At 38.4% G+C, this 14,525-nt stretch overlaps 2 protein-coding genes across 2 annotated transcripts; both read right to left on the bottom strand.

Moving 5' to 3' along the window:
- Positions 1–532: 532 nt before the first annotated feature.
- On the bottom strand, positions 533–2,665 carry LOC132906201 (cuticle protein 79-like). Its single transcript, XM_060958166.1, has 3 exons — positions 2,561–2,665; positions 1,966–2,241; positions 533–1,275 (listed from the first exon to the last, which is right to left on the bottom strand). Exons 1-3 carry the CDS (start codon positions 2,570–2,572, stop codon positions 991–993), a joined length of 573 nt encoding a protein of 190 aa, XP_060814149.1. The 5' UTR covers positions 2,573–2,665; the 3' UTR covers positions 533–990.
- Positions 2,666–7,972: 5,307 nt separating this feature from the next.
- On the bottom strand, positions 7,973–9,370 carry LOC132906202 (cyclin-dependent kinase inhibitor 1C-like). The gene is made up of 4 exons (XM_060958167.1): positions 9,254–9,370; positions 8,768–8,992; positions 8,377–8,538; positions 7,973–8,217 (listed from the first exon to the last, which is right to left on the bottom strand). The coding sequence occupies exons 1-4, from the start codon at positions 9,263–9,265 to the stop codon at positions 8,092–8,094; spliced, it is 525 nt and encodes a 174-aa protein (XP_060814150.1). The 5' UTR covers positions 9,266–9,370; the 3' UTR covers positions 7,973–8,091.
- Between the last annotated feature and the right edge of the window lie 5,155 nt (positions 9,371–14,525).

Below are 14,525 nucleotides of genomic sequence, written 5' to 3'. Positions count from 1 at the left end.
TTTTTAATAAAATTTTATATTTCGTAAACCCATGGTATCCTAGTTACAGATCCTTCTAACACCGGCTATCGTGTTACTTCGATTAACTACCTCTCGAAAGAATAATAGAAGTAGCACAGTTATGGTTGAACAGTATCCGAGAAAAATGTCTCGGCTGCGACGTCGAGCGATCTTTCACGCTTCGGTAAAATGGAAAGTGAACTATCGTGTTACGGTTTGATGAGTCACACGACTGGTTCAATGTCTGCATGATCTATATCTGATGCCTAGATCATTTCCGATCTATTCCGAGTATGAAAAATCGCTCATGTTCGATCCAAGTATAGCGAAGGGATCGTTCAGTTCTAGCGCCAAGTATCTATAACGGGTCATTCAATTGGAACTACCGTGGAATTTAATTCCTATTTCTCGTATCAGGAAATTGAGCTGGAAGCACTATTTCCGTAATACATTTTTACAGGTATTTTTTTTTTTTTTTTTTTAGTGTTAAGGAGTTTAAAAAAAACATTACTTGTTTTAGTACGAAAAGAGAAATTTATTATTTCTATGATGTAAAATGAGCATCGAATTACATATACAGAGGAAAAGAGAACTAATTACATCGCGATAAAACAATTACATTTGACGTCACAGAAGCGAGACGCTCAATTGCATTTATTCATTTCACGAAGAAGTCCGCTGAATCATATCTGACAATTAAGGACACTCGGAATAGATTACTAATCGTTCCATTATCCTAAGGAACCAATCTTCGTGTCATCGTATATACACCGAGATCCAAAATAAAATTTCAATAAAATAAATAACACGTGAAATTGATGTTCACGGGTTCGCTTCGAGAGTTCTTCGTTCGTTCGATCTTGAGGAGAATCGTAGCACGGAATTTCTCTGTCAGCAATGGAATCCTACAGTTGCTCGGGTTTAAAGCAACGATATCCTTATTTCGATGACCGAAGCTAGCTCCGTCGAATCCGCCAAAAGAATTGATGTTTACCAGGAGGAGTAGCCAGAAGAGTAACCACCATGGCTTGGCCATCCGTTGTTGTATTTCTCAACGACCACTGTAGGTTGTGCGATCGGCACTGGAATCTGTTTCACGACTGGAACAGCATATGGAGCTGGTACTGGAACCTTGACTGGTACGCTGACTGGTACGCTGACTGGAACAGGGACTGGCCTGTCAACTGGGATTGGGACGTGCTTGGTCACTGGGACTGGGTAGGGTTTCGGGACGTGAACGGGATACGGACGATCGACTGGGACGGCTACTGGTACCTGAAGAAAAGAACATGTCAATGGTTAGATGAGCAACGTTCAATGATCCTTCATTGTGTCCACAAGGGACACATCGATGATGTACTTTCATGAAATTTACGATAAAATTTTGATATTTTCTTAAGTAGAAGCTAGCTCAAAATGGTTGACCGCGTAGATTGTTGAAATTCTATATTATATATATACATACGATTAGCAAAAGTAACATAATCGATCCAGGAATGCACGTAAAATGAAGCCGTTCGATTTACAAAGTTTTCTAAGAAAGCCAGCATGCACGTGTGAGATTATTCTTGGCTTACGAAATCCTAGCACGCATTTACATTGAAACGTTAATTAACGTCCGATGATGAAGGCGCTGACTGCCAATCATGCGAACAGATATTCCGTGATAAATAGAGCGTGATTGGGAGCTCGAAGTCCTCGAGATTCTCGTTTATACTAGTTGCCTTCATTTCGATAGGAACGCGCATCAAATTTAATCTGTTATGCAAATCGGTCGAAAAGCTTCCGTAAAAGATCCTGTCGCTCTCGATTTCACACTGCGACGACATGAAAAATTTCTCTATCTATGTTACGTTTTATTTTTCCAGAGCTTTCACGATATAGGTTAAGATATTGGAACACTTTTGTTCGTTCCTATATTCGACCGGTTGTTAATGAGTGAACCAAAGAAATGCAGATCTTTACCCTAACTGGAACAGGAACTTGTCTCTCAACGGGAACAGCGACTGGATGTGGCACTGGAACTGGAACTTCCCTGGTTAAGACGGATACACCGCCGACACCACCGCCGATACCACCGCCGATACCACCGCCGTAACCACCGCCATAACCACCACTATAACCACCGTAACTACCACCACCATATCCCAATCCATAGATTCCTCGTTTGTCTTTTTTTGTTTCGCCTGCAGCCTGTTCTTCGGCGAAGGCTACCGCCAAGAAGGCGAAGATGATGACAAGCTGAAAGAAAGATAATAATCAAATTCTAAGAAAAGAAAATCACTCCTCGTGACGCGACAAAATCACTTAATAACACAGAACTTTGTTTTAACCATAATGCTTATGTTTGAACCGTAGTGTATCACTAATAACAGAACAGTTTCTATTTGAAAAATAATCTCGATTAATCTTGATGTATTCAATTTTGGAAAGTATAGGATAGTTTTGTTTCAACGAAAAAACCAAGTCCTCTTAACTGCTGCTGGGTAAACTCGGTCTTGATCGTCAACAGAGACTGATCCTCGAGATCGTCAGACTGCCAAGATGTTCAATTGCTCACCTTAGCGTTCATGGTACTGCGCTGTTGGAGTTGGTTCGTCGTTGTTTTGCGACTGATGAGATACCAAGAAGATTCTCTGCTTTTATACGGTGTGACGACCACGACGAACCCTTGAGCAGGTCGGAGGTGGTGGGCAGTGTCGGGCCTACAGAAACGGTGAGAAGAAATTGGGCGTGGGGGCAAGCAGAGGTCTCCGAAAAGCAATCCAAGGCAAATCCAATCCACTCGCTTTTTGCGAAAGATACATTATGGCCTCCCTTCACCAATTCAGATTAATACTTTATCGCAATATTTTGTTGAGTTTTTTCTTAATTATATTTTGAAACGTTAAGCTGTCATTAATCACTTGCAAAAAGTTTTCCTCTTCCAGGTGCATTCGATATGAGGCTCTTCTCACACATATACTATCGGAACATCCCTGACATCGGAGGAAAAAATGAGGAAAGACGACGAGATTTTTGGAAATTTCATTTTATCTTTAGGAAGACTTCGCGAGTGCAAAATTCTTGAAATAATTCAACCGCGGGAAACGTGTTTCCCTTTCCTTTGGAACTGAATGCTACCATTTCAGAAAGTGACCGAATTTTTTGTGAGTTCATGCAATGTTCGGCATTTACGTGCCGCATGTCCAAAATGAGAACTGTAACGTGCCAGGTGATTGTTACGTTAACATCGTTACGAACAGCGGAGTATAATATGTATGACATAAGCATGGATTTAATACTCTAAATAAAATACTGGCTCGAAAAAATATTAGGATTGCTATTTCTGATTTTATCTCGATATAATTCGTTACGAGTTTAATCGCTATGCAAATAAAATGACGCAGTGCAATAAAAAACATCGAAATATTCTTAAAGACAAATAATAAGGAAGAAAATATCAAGGTGGACCAAAAATACGTTTAGCGCAATCAAGTGTCTGAATAATTTTTTTTACGCATGTTGCGATCGCTTTTTTTCCTAAAATAAATTAACGATATCTGTGTTGGATAGATATCATCCTGAAAATGCAAATCGTTTAATTAACTCAAGCAGTTTACGTAATAATTGAATTTTCTTGTTTTTAATAAAAGCACATTTATCTTAACAAAAATCAGTCAATGTACGATCAACGTCCAATCAAATTTTTGTCCACGAATTATCTATACTCTGTACATTTCAAATTAAATGCGAATTGCTGCTCGATGCGATCCTAATCTACATTTTTACGATGATAAAATTTCGATGAAACTGTCTATCTCGGAATTGATAGCTGTTGTCCGACTTGATGAATTTCAAATTTTTGCGCTTGACATTTCGAACTACATCGACGATCTTCCTGTGCAGGAATGTTGGCTTGTTATAAATGGGAAGACAGTATTAAACAGGAGAAGAAAAAAGGGTTCGCTCGTAAGAAATTTATGCAGAAGAACCCTCTGGACCGCTTTGTTCGGAGACATCGCATACCATCCACATAATCCGCTGAGATTCTGAACAGCGTAGTCCCTCTCGTTTACCTTGCTCTTATTAGACCGATTGTTATTTTGTACTGTTAACGTCGATGATTCATTACCTTGATCGGAATAAGTAGATTTTTCTAACCCCTTGGAAGCGCTACGCAGATAAGATGTTTAGTGTTACAAGGTCTGTAGCGCCTGCAACAATGTTAATTGATCATCGCACTGACTTATTTCGTCTAAGCAGTCGTGAGCGTGGCTCTGTCGTACCTTCACCTGAAAAAATCTGTGTGCGCGCTGTATCTTTTAACGATACTCTTACAATTAGTGCAGAGTTGTGGGAAAGAGGATATTAATTTTTTAATGTTAAGCATTCTAGTGTTTCCAATGAAAGACATTCTCGACGGAATCAGTGCTTTTCAATCGGCTGATATTCGTCGAAACATCAGTCTTGATTCGTAGCTACGACGCGACGTATGCAACTGGATCGGATAGAAATTCAATTTTCGAAGGTACAAGACGGTACGGAATCTTCACGGAGAAATACGCACGTTGTTCGTTGCATAAATCGTTTCTCGGTCGGTTTCGACACCGGAAACTGGCTTTGTCCTTTTCCCTTCTTTTTAGCATACAAACCTCCACGGTCCGTTTGTTACGCGCTCGAGATGGGCTCGTTCCTCGCGATTGCATAACCGCAAACAACCAACGAAAATTCCATATTCGAATTTCGCTACGTTTACCCTAACAGGTTTTCTGATTGTTCTTACGTTTATGGATCAGCGAGTTTATAGGGTGATTCCGAAAGTGGTATCAGGTGAAAAGATATCATTCACGAGGATTCTACATGATCGGACATTTTCTCAAGCTTTAACAGCAATTCATCGATAACCTTCGAACTACGAAATTGATTTTGTCTCGTATGAAAACGCATGGTAATTGCGAATGAAGGAAAGTAATAAAGTAGCAAATACGTTTTACCGCTGTGTTACAAATACAACTTGAATCGCGTATCACCAAGTATAAATCTTTATTGCTGTCTGTACACCTGAAAAGCGACCAATTTGTTCCATTTTAAGTGGGCAAAAGGGAACGGTACGATTGCGCGACTGGCCGATCGCGTGTAGAAACATACCAAAAGTTTCACGTACGAATTATGTTGGTCTGATATCGTAACGATCTACGACACCGACCAAACCGTTTATTGTCATGAAAATGAGCATGATCGGCCCGTTATTACATGACAGAATGGCACTGGATTTCACTCATGTATTCTATCCAAAAAGAAAGTAAACTTTGTTTCCGTCCTCGATGTCGATATGTCGTCAAAATTGAAACGCCGAAAACTACTTCCACGAAGGGGATTAACTTATTGGCCAATCGACAAGAAATTTCGAAATAGCTAAATACCGATGAGCTGGTTTTTATTCCCTGATCGCGCTTCGATTGTTGGCTTTCTTTTTAAGGGAATCATCCTTGATCCCTTAAATGTTAAGCAGAACATTTCTATGCGATATCCTTACGTTAATGTATACAGATTTGGACAAGTCGTTATTCACTTGATTTTAACAAGTCTGAACTCATTTTATACTGTGTGTAAATCGTAATTTTCGTACAGCTTTCTAGGCAAAAGATATAGTTGTATAAGCAGCACTCTAACATTTCACAACGTATTTTTGTACTCCAAAATTCCACCATGTCGCTCAAATTTACAACATGAATATATTAATGATCGAAAGGCCAAAAATTATTTCGTTATAAAATAATCACACGGGAATACCGCGAGAAATATTGACAAGAACACGTTTATTGCCAATGAATGATGAAATAATTAATTCTCGAAATATATCGATAACTTTTTTATATAACATGGAGACTAGATGAAACACGCAGATTTATCGTTGTAACGATATCCTATAAAATATTATTCAAAATTAATTGCAAAAAAAAAGCGACGCGAGGAAGAGGATTGATTAATGCCTAAACTTTGTCAAAATCAATGTTTACTGCGACATATAAATTTCTATCGAAAAGATTGATATCAAAATTTGATATAAATAACGCGTAGATTGTATAATGTAATTTTTGAACAATCTATTAAATTTTGTTAAATTTTTTTTCTATCAAATATCAAGAATTCCTTTCATAAAGTGAACGTAGTTTTCTACTCGGAGATGAACGAAATTAATCAGACAAGAGGAATTTAACCCGAGCGACATGCACGCTACGTAAAAAACTCGTTTCGAGGTTGTTTTTGCTTTCGCGCTAACTTTCGTATAGAGAACGGACTAGCCCTTACATAATTACGATGTTACTCGAGTTTTGATACTTTAGACGTGACATTAAAAAAAAATATATTGTGTAATCGCTAAGTATGTGATAATACGATGAGTTGCACGTTTTCAAATCGTTGAATAACCTACCAGTAATGAAAGTTTAATGTCCATAATGTATGACAGAAGATAAAGTACCAAATGGTACTCGGTCTATGTGATATCCTGTCGAATATTTCTTCCATAATATTTCATCGAAACATAGTTGACTAATTCGAGAGTTGGAATAAATCTTTCAGAATGGCTCAATGAAATAACGTATATTTGCAAATTTCGCCAATAAACATCAAACGTTAACCGAGGAAATGATATTTCAAACTTTTATTACTTCCATCGTTGGATTTACATGGATCTAGAAAAATGTGTAACGTCCACGTGACAAGGTCGGCGATCAAGGATCACGTTAATTAAGAGATGTTGTAACTTGATCGGTATGTATGAAGCAGATAATGATTGGCACAACGAAGTACTTTCTAAAAATTAATAACTATTTGCATGCGTTCTTTAGAAGTGAACGGGGATGAATAGTGCATTATGAGACATAAACTGAAGTATTTGCATTTTTAATGCCGTTTTCTTATACGATTCCACGATAGACTGTTTTGTACGAGGATATATCTGTGCGTAATGAATAAGAAGCGTATAGTCTTGTACATATCCTTTCATTAGAAGCGAAGTAATGAAGCAAAATTCGGAAAATGGGACGGCGGATGCAATCCGTGTCGAAAGCAGAAAATACGCTCTAAAATATTTTACAAGTTATTACAAGCAATTGCAAACAATTCGGGGAAATAATACCATAAAGGGCAGGAATTCATTTGATGGAGGCATTTCATTAGCGCGTCGCTTTCTTGGAAAAATTTCTGTAGCCTTTTGTTAGTTTAATATATAAAAAAACTGTCTTCTATATATAGATAGAGATAGATAGAAATCCAAAGGAAAGTTCACCGCTTGACCTGCATTCCGTGAACATCGTGAGATCTTGAAAATTAGGGTAAGGGAGGTTCCCAGACCGCGCGAAATCGCAGTCAAGGTTCGGTTTGGGAACATCGCCAACTCGTGGGTAGTTTCTATACAATGGTGAATCAGATAGCACTCGTAAAAGTATAGTAATGGGCTGTCGCGCAAGGAAGTGTCGAAACGTTTTATACGCAGATAATTAATACCGCAGAAATTCCTAGTCATTAATTCTACACGGCAGCAGCCAGCCAATAATTTTACGATCGGTCGAAGTCTTTACGCCATCGATAGCCATCGATACCCTACATAGATTTCAAATATTTCTATTTTGTTGCGTAATTTATGTCACACACCAAATTCAATATATTATATTAGTTAATAATTTATTGTAGCTATACTCTTTTCAAGGAAACAGAAGCTCAATCGTTCGCCTGCCCGATGGCAAAAACTTGATGCTAATTGACGTAATAATACGACCACGTAACGTATCGATCATTTTTAAGCAAATATGAAATTACCAAACGTTGGAATCCACGTGTGGAAAATATATTTCGTAATAGATGACTGGACAATCAACATGTAAAATACATTAATTAACATCAAAAATCGAAGAAATGGTTCGGTTAAAAAGAAATAACAAAACGTTACTTTAAAAAACATTTATAAAATCAGTTTATTGCATGACTCGTGTCAACTACGAAGCAGAATGTGTTTTCGTACTGCTCTCGTCATAATGTCTTTTGCGATGCTGCGGAAGTGGTTAGGTGGGAATGGAGGGGTGGCAGACTGAAAGGAAAATTCATCTAGTAGTGTCCCAAGCCGTATCCTTTAACAAGGACTGGGACTTGTTCTTTAACGAGAACTGGCTGTGGAACGACGACTGGAACCGGCTTGGGAACCGCGACTGGAACGGGATGAGCCACTGGTACCTGCAAGTAAACAGCAAATAAAGGATGAAGAAAAGCTTTTAAAATGTGTTTCAGAAGGAAACTCGAAAATTAAATTTGATTAAAGCTTTACCATATTCGGGTCGTGGCTAATTGATGAAATTATAAAGGAAGTCGAAAGAATCGGTTCCTTTAACTTACCTTGACGGGGTATGGGGCGGGCACGGCTACAGGAACCTTGACTGGAACCGTAACTGGGACTGGTTTTTCGACTGGAACCGCGATCGTCTTGGTTTGCACTACTGGGTATGGCTGGGGTACTGGAACCGCCACTGGGACTGGATGTGGGACCGCAACTGGTACCTGAAGGACACATAGTGTCATACACGATACTGATTGGACCTTTCGTCTTGATACAGATATTTAATTCTAATCTCATTTAACGCGGTCATTCGTGAAACTTGCATTTTAATCGAATACTAGAATTTCTGGAAACGCAACAGTGTAATAAAAAGAATTAATAAAGCATGTTAAATTTTATAATAATAGGTTTGTAACACGAACAAAGATTCTTCTCGGACAATTTCCTCACCTTTACGGGGATTGGTCTATCAACGGCGACAGGGTATGGTTTTGGGACTGGAACTGGAACAGCGACAGGCTTTTCTTGAATGGCGACCGCAACACTGCCATGTCCCAATTCACCACCGAGCAGGCCACCACCATGTCCCAAACCACCATAACCCAAACCGAGCAGACCACGCTTCTGGACCGTTTTGTCTTCGGCGAACGCCACGGAGATCAGCATCACGAATACCTTAAGAATGAAAAATGCAATATGATCGATTGGCCAAAGTTGTTTTTATACCGAGACATTAATCGTTAACGAGATTTAAGACCCCCGCAAGATTTAAATAGAACGATAACTTCTCCAAAACAAATTTCTTTTTCGAGACGCTCGAGACCGCATTTTCACTAAAAGTTCACAAAAACTACGTGTAACAACGAGCACTGAATATTCTCGAGATCACAAAAAGAGACGAACTTTAAGTCAACGCGGACTTTGAGTGAAACGTACCAGGGCCCTCATGGTAAACGATTGGCTATTACTTTGGCTAGTGCGTCTTGACTGGTAAATTAAATTGGTTCTGTCGCATTGGAGGAAAACCACCCTTTATATAGGGAATTCACTTTCATTTCACGCGTACACCCCGCCAATGAAAAGCCAATGGCCGTTCGGTGCGCTATCGCCACACCTACTATATACTATTTACCCACTGTACAGCCACATACCGTTACACATTATAATACATAATGTGCACAGGGAGTTGTATAACACGCCAAACGTGCGCCAACCGGGGCTAGTAAATAGAACGCGGGCACTTTATGCAGATAAGTATATATGCGCGCATACATTTTCGACCTAGCTCCGTGACTCTAACGAGAAGACTCGGAGTCTGCGGCATATCGATCGGAGGAAACGCGCGAACGTGAGACACCTGAGAATTTGGATCTTTTTCGGCTATAGATCGTGGCAAGTCTTGCTCGCATTTGGGTTCGTTCGCGACAAATACTCGTGCGCATTGTGAAAGATGTACCGTCTATTTCTTGTACCCAGTTGATCGTTCTTCTTTTCTCGAGAAACACTTCGAATCGGTAAGAATAGAACAAAGTTGAATCAAGTCGATAGACTCGAGTGACTAAAAGCCAGAAACTCGAGAATGTTGTTGTTCACTGAATTCGTGATTTTATTTTTGAACGAAGTCGTCAAAAAAATCCTTAATCGAAGAAATACGAAATAAGAGACTGCTAAATAGAAACTGTCACCTTTTATGAACACGCAATATTCAACGGCTAATCGATCGGCTCTAATTAATGTTGCAATTAATTGCATAAAATCGGAGGTGCATGTAGAAAATCGTTACGCAATTACGCAATGTGGTTGGGCAGAATAACGAGTAGTAGCTGGTGAAACGGGAAAGCAGGAAAATTTTACGTTCAGAGTCTCTACGAGCAACAGAGATATTTCCTAATTTCGTTTCCCAATTCGTATACAATTTTCCAGTCTCACCACAATTTTGTGTATGTATACGTACAATCTGTGTGAATTTTATTTCTATCTTCTGATAAGATTTTGATACTTTCAACCAACCGAGCGGAAAGTAGTAATTTAAAATAAAAATCAATGCTGCATTCATCGTTTTGTAAAAATATTCATTGAAAAGTAAATAAGAAATTTGATTTGAGTAATTGTTATCCTGCGAATGATGATTAACGTGCGCTAAATCATGTAATATTTCACAACGATATTTGGTGAATATTTATTTCAGCCGTCACTGTATAATTATTAATGTAAAAATTAATAACAGCCTATCATACTATTAGATCTTGATTCCTGTATATTTCATTCATTGACTTGTCAAATAATTGATCGTGAAATTATCAGAAATATAGATCGAATCGATCGCAATCGAAAGAAATATCGTAATGATTCATCAATTAGTTTTCACTATCTTAACTAACTCTTAAAACAAATTTCAAATAAATATTGCTCGTATGGCATACTTTGTGACTGCCTGTCTATTCATCAATACCCTGATTGTATCAGTCGCGCTACAGACAGTTTAATTTAAACCCAGTTCCAGCATGACCAGCGGTAAAACACGACAATTTTATGGTCGACACGAAATTTTAGAATTTTATATTCGTTCGTCATTGTTTCTTATAGCCAGTTGCGTGATGTGTAACACGATATATTTCAAAACGGCGAGAAAAAAAAATAAAAGTTCGTCACTAGTGACCCGAAACTTAGAAAGCGTAATGTAATACACAAAAGTATTTCAGACACCTGCGTGGTTGATTAAGAACGAAACGGGTGGATTATTATCAGTCACGATCTCCGCAAATCGTCGTTTCACAAACGGTTTCTTTGACATAAATGAAACGCAAATCAGAATCAGTTAGCACTCGTTCTGTTAATCTACGTCGTTCCCTGCTTGTTGAACAAATAATCATGCCTGCTATTCAATAGCTTTTACTCATTTCTCGAGGATACTTTTTACGTGCTGTTGTTCCGCTTTTTATTTTGAATTACGTATTCTCTCACTCACTGTCACGAACATATTATTTCTCAATTTCCCTCTTTTAATTCAGAGACAAAGTATGTTGATTAATATTCCTAAGTAATATCGGTAATTAATATTCATAGACTTTTAATTACTGTATGAACCATGTTTACGTAATACAATAATTTGCAGTAGTATTGCATTTCCAGTAGCTGACTTGTTCTATGAAAATTTAAATTATCTACCATATTTAATCGTAATTCTAAGTATTCTATCGACCTATCGGATCCTAGCAAACGTATCCTGAGTTATTACAATACGCGGTAGGGACATGTTCCTTATTACAAAATTCTTCACATAGCTGGTTCTCCTGTGACTCACGCTTGTCGATAGCGAATTCCTCCTAAATCTCGAACAAACCCGCTGCAACGATATTACATATTACATTCAAAATCTATACAATAATTTGCGTTACCCTACTTTTATCGTATATCGTTTCCGTGTTGACTTAATGTAGCGAACAGTTCACCCATCGATCGAGAAAACGAGTTTGAGATTTCAATATCGGACACGTTTTACTGACGTCAGACGTATTGATTTCTGTAGAGCCGTGCCTCCAGCTTTTCTTGCGTGTTACATATTTCGATTGGAGCGAAAGATCGTATCATTCGGTGAGGCGAATGAAATCAAGTTTGTCATCTGTCAAGTGCAGAGTGTTTGTTTTAATCTCATCTCTGAGTTAGACGATGCAACCTGAAACTCGTAACTTTTGAAATTTCGATCCATACTCCATGCTCTCTGTAGCTTCAATGTCTCATTTTCACATGAAAACTTTTCCTAAATGATTTTCTAAGGATACGTACTATAAAGTACATTGTATACACTTGCATTACTTCGTATACATGATATCTACCTTTTATCATCTATAATCTCTCATAATTCGTATTCTATGAAACATACGCGGTTGTTTAATTACACAGAGTTGCACAGCCTCCGGTTTCCTTCGTGTTGTGTCATTTCGTATGCGGCATGGTTGCAATTCCTTGTAACTGTTCAACCTGTTTTGTAATTGGTATAAAATCAACAACCGTAATGATTATTCCGGTATCGCGGATTAAGCAATTCCTTCTTTCTCCTTCATTTATGTGTGACACCTTTCGGCTGTCATGCGATACCAACAAGGATATAAAAACCGGAGTATTAAACAGGCTGTAAGTCGATTTACACCTCCGATCTTTTTCCAGCAGAGACGCTAATCGCGATAAATCGTTTCATCCTTTGAATTCTTTGTCTACGAAACAATCGAAACTATTACGTTCTAAAAGAAAGACGTAAAAAGGCAGAATAAAACATGAGAGGGTGACAGGCGAGCAGAAGAATAGAAGGATGAATTCCTGTTGATCCTTTTTCGGCTCTCACTTTCCGCCAATGATACGCCCGGTGAAAATGGTAACTGTGCCGTACTGCTATCAAGATCCGCCTTACGTAAGCCAAAGTAATACGCGAGTAAAGGTGGATCGGGACTCCTTAGCCGTTTATTACACTAAGTGAATTAAGATCATTAAAATTATTATTCCTGTTCGTTATTCGTTGCGCATCGTAAGAAAAGTATTCCTCGCTGAACAAACAGCCATAAAAATCAATGAAATGGCAGATAATATCCACGCGTGAAACAAGCAATTTCGGTACGGTTTGTTGAGTCATAGAGATTTCAAAAGTTTTGTGAAACTGGTTTTAGCTGCGTCACATGTTTAGTAAGTTTCAAACGGTGAAAGTCAAAAAAGTACATTGACAAATACTAAGTGATGACTAATGCGTAATAATTGTTGTCTTTTCAAAAACAGGACGATCAAGCAGTAATTTTATTTTCAAGCTTTTTATTTTGAAGTGCATTTTGGAGAAGACGATGTGGCGCGTGAAAGAAGCAGACTACAAGTCGTCCTTTCCAATAAATGTATTATTATGCAAAACAATTGACAAATATGCGACAAAACGTGCTGACGTAATTGTACACCGGTACGGTACGGTACGTGATACACGATACGTGAGAAATTTTACTGCGAGCGTACACACCCATTTCAATAGGCCGTCGAAACATTCGGACAACGTATTTATAGATAAGATGCAGTTCATGTGCGAAAGGAACCCTTAACGTTAGTCATAGACGATTACGTCAGAGGCGTAACAAGCTTCCAAGCAATTACGATTGCCATAAATTGTTCCCACAGGCCATTATTCATAGAATGACCGTATTTCACTTTCATCGACGGTGCGTTAATTCAGACGTACGCATATACATTCAATTTTGAGCACATTACGTATTAAAGTATTTTTGAAATCAGGAATTTAGGATATCATCCATTTTCGAATTAAAATTTTGAATATTTCTAAAACATCTATTATTTTCATCTACAGACCAGTTTTTCTAAATACATCACTTGCATGCTGATCTCGATTATGCACCGATCGTACTAATGTCCTAATGTCAGATGTGACACACATAGCACGGCATGGTATTCGAGGTTGTCGATCGATCAAGCGGCACGCGACTTTTATCATAGCTCGATAGACAGTTATAAGTTAGAACCAGTTGACGACTTTATTTTCTAGACGGGAGGGTCACCAGCAATAGCAAGGAACAATAGCAAGGTTAACTGGGGCTACTAGCCAAGCGCTAATTCAAATCGACCATGGCAAAGACCTTCTTGCGGTAGGTCACAGACCGTGAAGATTAGTTATACAAGCCACGAAGAGGCGCCGCGGGCGTTTCGAGCCGCTGGTAATTCCCGTCTTGCTGGATTACATGATCTTGACTTGCCGCCGGATACGAGTCAGCCGATGGAAAAAGACGATAATTGTTTGGATTGAATATCTGTACTTTTCCAAGATCAATGTCAATTCGATGTAAGCGCATATTGAAATCTTTCCCTTTTACGAACCGTAGCAGAGATTCGTAAAGTGAACATTTATTACATATTTCGTTTAAAAAGCAAAAGATATATTTCGAATTTTAGTTAATGAATACGAACTAGTGGAATTGAGAACAGTGTTTAGATACAAGAGCATGAGTAAATTATACATCGAACATCGCGCAAATGTTACCTTTGTGACTGGAACGAAATGATAGGCACGTAACAAGCAATCTTCGCGAAATCTATAAGATTAACCACGCGAGTTATGATCGTAAAAGGAACATCGTGCATAAATTCTTAGTTTCTATTATCTATCTTGAAGTTCTATGCATTTTATGATTTTCTATACGGTATTCGACATATTGACCTATAT

This window comes from Bombus pascuorum, chromosome 4 (genome assembly GCF_905332965.1).
Source record: "Bombus pascuorum chromosome 4, iyBomPasc1.1, whole genome shotgun sequence".
Lineage (NCBI taxonomy): Eukaryota > Metazoa > Arthropoda > Insecta > Hymenoptera > Apidae > Bombus > Bombus pascuorum.
The sequence above is the reverse complement of the archived record's forward strand: the minus strand, read 5'-3'. Positions and strand labels throughout refer to the sequence as shown.